Consider the following 4,534-nt stretch of genomic DNA (forward strand, 5'->3'; position numbering starts at 1 on the left):
AAGGAGGCCAGAGTAGGCTTCAGCCTTTCTGCAATAATTTTAGAGATAATTTTGAACAAGATATTGCACAGCGATATTGGTCTGAAATCTTGAAAGGAGTCCGACTTAGCCTTTTTGGTGATAAGGTCAATCAGAGTAGAAGAAATAGTGTTGTGAATACTACCGGACATGCCTCCACCATCCGCAACAGGTCATTTTTGAGGAGGTCATAAAAGTGAGAGAAAAACTCTATGGGCCATCCATCCGGCCCAGGGCTTTTATCTCTTTTAAAAGCTTTTATGACATTTATAAGTTCCTCCTCAGAAATCGGCTGAAAGAAACTTTCATTTGCTGCCTCATCAAACATTAATGGAACCAGATCAATACCCTAGAGGGTATCTTGAAAATTATTTGCTTCTTTTCTTTTGTATTGGTTCCGAAAAAATCTTGTAGCTTCATTCGAGATATCCTGCTGTGAATAGAAGAAACCACCTTCACCATTGCTGATCCTCCAAATGGAATTTTTCTCACGTTTGGCGTTTGCATAATTATGAAAAAATCTTGTATTTCTATCTCCTTCCTTAAGCCAAATACCTCTGCTTTTGAGCCTCCATGAAGCCTCCTCCTTTTCCAGGATGATATGTTTTCTTTTTTCCAAATTCCTGATTTGACCTTTGCTGTCGAGAGACAGATTATTTGGATCTGCATCATTTAATATGTTATTCAACTCCTTTTGAATTTCTGCAAGCTCCTGTTTGACCAGCTTCCTTTTTTGATATTGCCAATCCTTTGCCACCTTCCTTAGAGACGCCAGCTTTTCCCAGAAGGTCATGAAAGGGGACAAGTCAGACCCCAATAACTCCTTCCACTTGTTTGTAATGATTTCATTAAATTTTGGGTCCTCTAAGTGGATTTTGTTAAATTTAAAAGAGTAGCCGAGCCTGAAACCATTCCTTTGTCGTCCAAGGAAAATAAGCCTATGATCGGATGTGAAATCATTTCCAATAGAAGATACAGGCATGCCCATTTTTTCAATGATGCTGGAGTGAAGAATGAAACGATCAATCCTCTTTGCTATATATGCCTCACCGGACCTGTTGTTATCCCATGTAGGCTTCAGTTTGATAGGCACGATGTCAACAAGGTTCCTGTTTAAAAATTCCTTCTTGAGTCTGTCAGCAAGCGGGTCCGTAGTCCTGCAATTGCCCCAACATTCATCAGAGCTTAAAGTCATATTTAAATCACCTGCAATTATCAAAGCTCCAATTTCAAGAATTTCCGATGCAAACAACCTATCCCAGAAAGGGAGCCTATTCTTATAGGGCGCATAGGCATTGAGAATATTGGTATTTAGGCCTTGACCTCTAACAGAGACCGAAATTAAAATTCCTGCGAAACATTTGAAGGCCCTTGCCTTGATCCAGACGGGATCCCACAGGACTGCGAGTCCTCTTGATTTCCCACAAGCCTCTGATGCCACCATAAACCAAGAGGGAAACATTCTCCTAAAGTAAGCTATAGACGCCTGGTTGGAGTGCATGGTTTCCTATATAAGGATGATTTTTGGACAGGCAGAATAGAAGATTTATTTAAGCGCAAGAAATTTGGGGTTTGCGCCTAAACCCCTGATATTCATTGAAACAATAAAATTCATTTGGAAGGCTCGCCAGCCACAGGTGCTCTAAGAGGCTGAATATCAGACAATTCCAGAATAGGCACATCAATGAGAGATAGGTTCCGCACTCCATGCTCAGAAACAATCGTTCTCCCCCTAAATTGATGGCTTCCCCCTTTGTGTTTCTTTCTGACTGTTATGTTCTTTGCAGAATTAGGGCTAATAAATAGAGAGGCTGGACTATTAGGTTTATGAATTGTTAGAGGCTCCAACTCGAGAGATTTTTTGCTAAGCAAGAAATCAATATCGATGTCATATTGATTAACCGGGGAGGCTTCAGGAGAGTTGAAAGGAGTGGGAGTGAGAACAGGTTCCTTGCCTTTTGGAACAGGAGCGAGGATTTTGTCAGGAGTCGGGGAGGAGGAGGATATCGGAATGGGGTGAGAGCCAACTACAAAGTCCATTAAGTTCATAGCGGGAGGAGAGGGAACTGCTTTTTCCTCCGATGGCTCAGGTATGGGAGCACAAGCGAAAGGAGGGAATTTGTAGATATCTGAGCGGGCAGTATTAGATTGAAGGGGATGGCGGGAAGCAGGCCCATAAGGAGAGTTCCGAGGCGATTTCTGAGACACAATCGAATCAAGAAGATCAGGTTCTTGATTTTCCTTTTGGGCAACCTCAGGAATACTTAAGGAAGAAGAAGATACCCATTCTGTAAGAAGTGGAGAAGGAGTCGCACCAAATCTGCGATGAACTTTCTTGTGCTTGGGGATGTAATGGCGCCTGCAGTTTTTTATCAAGTGCCCTGTTCTATGACAGAGGGAACACCTGAAAGGGATTCCCCAGAAATCTAACCTTTGTTTGATTTTGAACCGGTTCCATGCTATCTCAATGTGGTCCGAGTATCCTCCTTTGTATACCTTCTCTATTAAGATCCACGCTATTCTCTTGTCTTTCTCCCCTCTGCACCAAGGATCGACATAAACAAACTTGCCGATAGAGTTCCCTATTTCTGTGAGAGTTTCTGTCGACCACATTTCCAAAGGCAAATTTGGAAGTTTCACCCAAATTAAATTGTTTGACGGGGTGTTCTTTAAGGGATCAAATCCAATATACCATCTGAAAAGGGATAAAAATCTTCTACAAAAGACCCAAGGTTTATTAAGAACCGCCTCTAAATCGGATGCTTTGAGGAAGTGGAAGCAGAACCACTCCTTCATAAGGCGAGAAATGATGGGTGTATAACCAATCAGGGGCTTCCATTTGTCTTCTAGCCATTTTCTCATCACTGTTTCATCCATTTCGGGGAATTGCCATTTACCTACTAAGGCAAGATTTAGCAAGCTATCTATTCTTTCCGAAAGAACGGAACTGTCAATAGAGACTGCATTAGGAGGGGATACAGTTTTAACTGGATTCCTAGATTTGTTATAGAGGAACGCCTGTTTATTGGACCGCCCCTCCTTTGTAATGGACTTGCCATTTTTAGAAGGATTAAGGCGAGGGTTCACGGGAGATGGGCCATCCTTCTCAGCGTAAGCAGGCTTGACGATCATGTCTTCCACCGTGGCATGCCACCCTGAGGCTATCAAAGACTTGTCACGTGCTTTCTCGGCCAATATTGCAGCTTGGATCATTGCTTGGGTGGCAGATGAGTCTAACCCACCTGACATTGAAGCGATAGATGGATCTCTATTCTGTCAATCGACAGCTTGATTCATAAAACACCTGACTGAGGCAGTGTTAGCACTTGAAATTTCACCTCAGGCTGAGAAAGGTAAACCTTAAGGTAACATCAAACCATTTAGCCTCGTAGCTAGCCCTACGGGGCAGGAGAAGGCTCTCTCCGGTCTATCTCGGTAAAATCTTCAATAGATGAGATGACCAATAGGGTAACACTGATATTAGGCTAGTAAACTGATCAAAGAGTTTGATTTGGGGTTTTTTGGGTTTGTGGTGGTAAATTGAGGAGAGGGCAATTTTGGGTGCGGGGATTGGACACAGTTTCTGCAGGGGGTTCCTTGGGGCGAGGTAGGAGACAGTGTTGATGCCTTTGATTGAGGTGGATGGTCAGGAATGAAAGGTGAAAAGCTAAAGAGAGCAAACAATAACTTTGAATTCTCTTTAGACAGTAGAAAACATTGAAATTAAACAAACTTAAAAGCAGAGCATGGCAAGCATGAATTCTTACTTTAACACTTCATTTGTTTAATGTGCAGAAGTAAAAGAAAGGAAATGAGTCACATAACAAGCTTACAAGTACATTGAGAAACACACCATCAACACATGAGTCCACAAGAATCCCAAAGAGGACTGTAAAACCCTGGTCTTCCTTAGCCAAAAATTGCAGAGATACAGTGAATAATACAATGATAGCTTCTCCCTCAAGAGTCCAACCATGAAAATGAGCAAGAAAGTACATAATATAGATGATCTAACCTCTTTCCCTGCCTCCATGGGTCGAGCTCACTATCCTAGGAGCTGTTTCAACCACTTCTAAACTAAGCACTACAAACTAGGCAGTCAAAACAACTTGCCTCTATAAGCTAGGAAACCAATTCATTCATTTAATATTTACCCTTTTCATGAATGAATCTTCTAGAAATGTTACATAAGAGTAAAAGTGTCTAAAAAGTACAATAATTACATCAAAGAGGATCACAATTCACCCCAAAAAGTCAAACTGGGTCAAACTGCGCTTTTCTGAGCTGTACAGTGCATTTTTGGAAAAATCTGCCTGACGGGTCGCGCGCCCCTGCCTGACGGGTCACGCGCCTTTGGAGCCATCTTTGGGGCACTTTCAGGTGGCCAAATTGAGCAAAAGTAGGCTTGTTGGAAAGGTATGTGAGTCTACTTTCCAACCCAACTGGAATTTCTGAATTTAGAGTTCATTTTCCTTGTCAAAAATCAAATCTCCCAAGACTGCTTTCTGCAATTCAA

The 4,534-nt window shown here is 42.1% G+C and overlaps 1 protein-coding gene across 1 annotated transcript; it reads right to left on the minus strand.

The window, feature by feature from the left end:
* Positions 1–367: 367 nt before the first annotated feature.
* Positions 368–1,519, minus strand: LOC149245302 (uncharacterized). Its single transcript, XM_089437968.1, has one exon. It carries the CDS (start codon positions 1,517–1,519, stop codon positions 368–370), a length of 1,152 nt encoding a protein of 383 aa, XP_089294094.1.
* Between the last annotated feature and the right edge of the window lie 3,015 nt (positions 1,520–4,534).

Source organism: Pinus tabuliformis, chromosome 7 (assembly GCF_031772625.1).
Source record: "Pinus tabuliformis cultivar Carrire ecotype Pingquan chromosome 7, CPIR1, whole genome shotgun sequence".
In the NCBI taxonomy this organism is placed as follows: domain Eukaryota; kingdom Viridiplantae; phylum Streptophyta; class Pinopsida; order Pinales; family Pinaceae; genus Pinus; species Pinus tabuliformis.

Coding starts and splice junctions, on each gene's coding strand:
- LOC149245302 (XM_089437968.1), bottom strand. CDS start 1,519: ATGCACTCCAACCAGGCGTCTATAGCTTACTTTAGGAGAATGTTTCCC.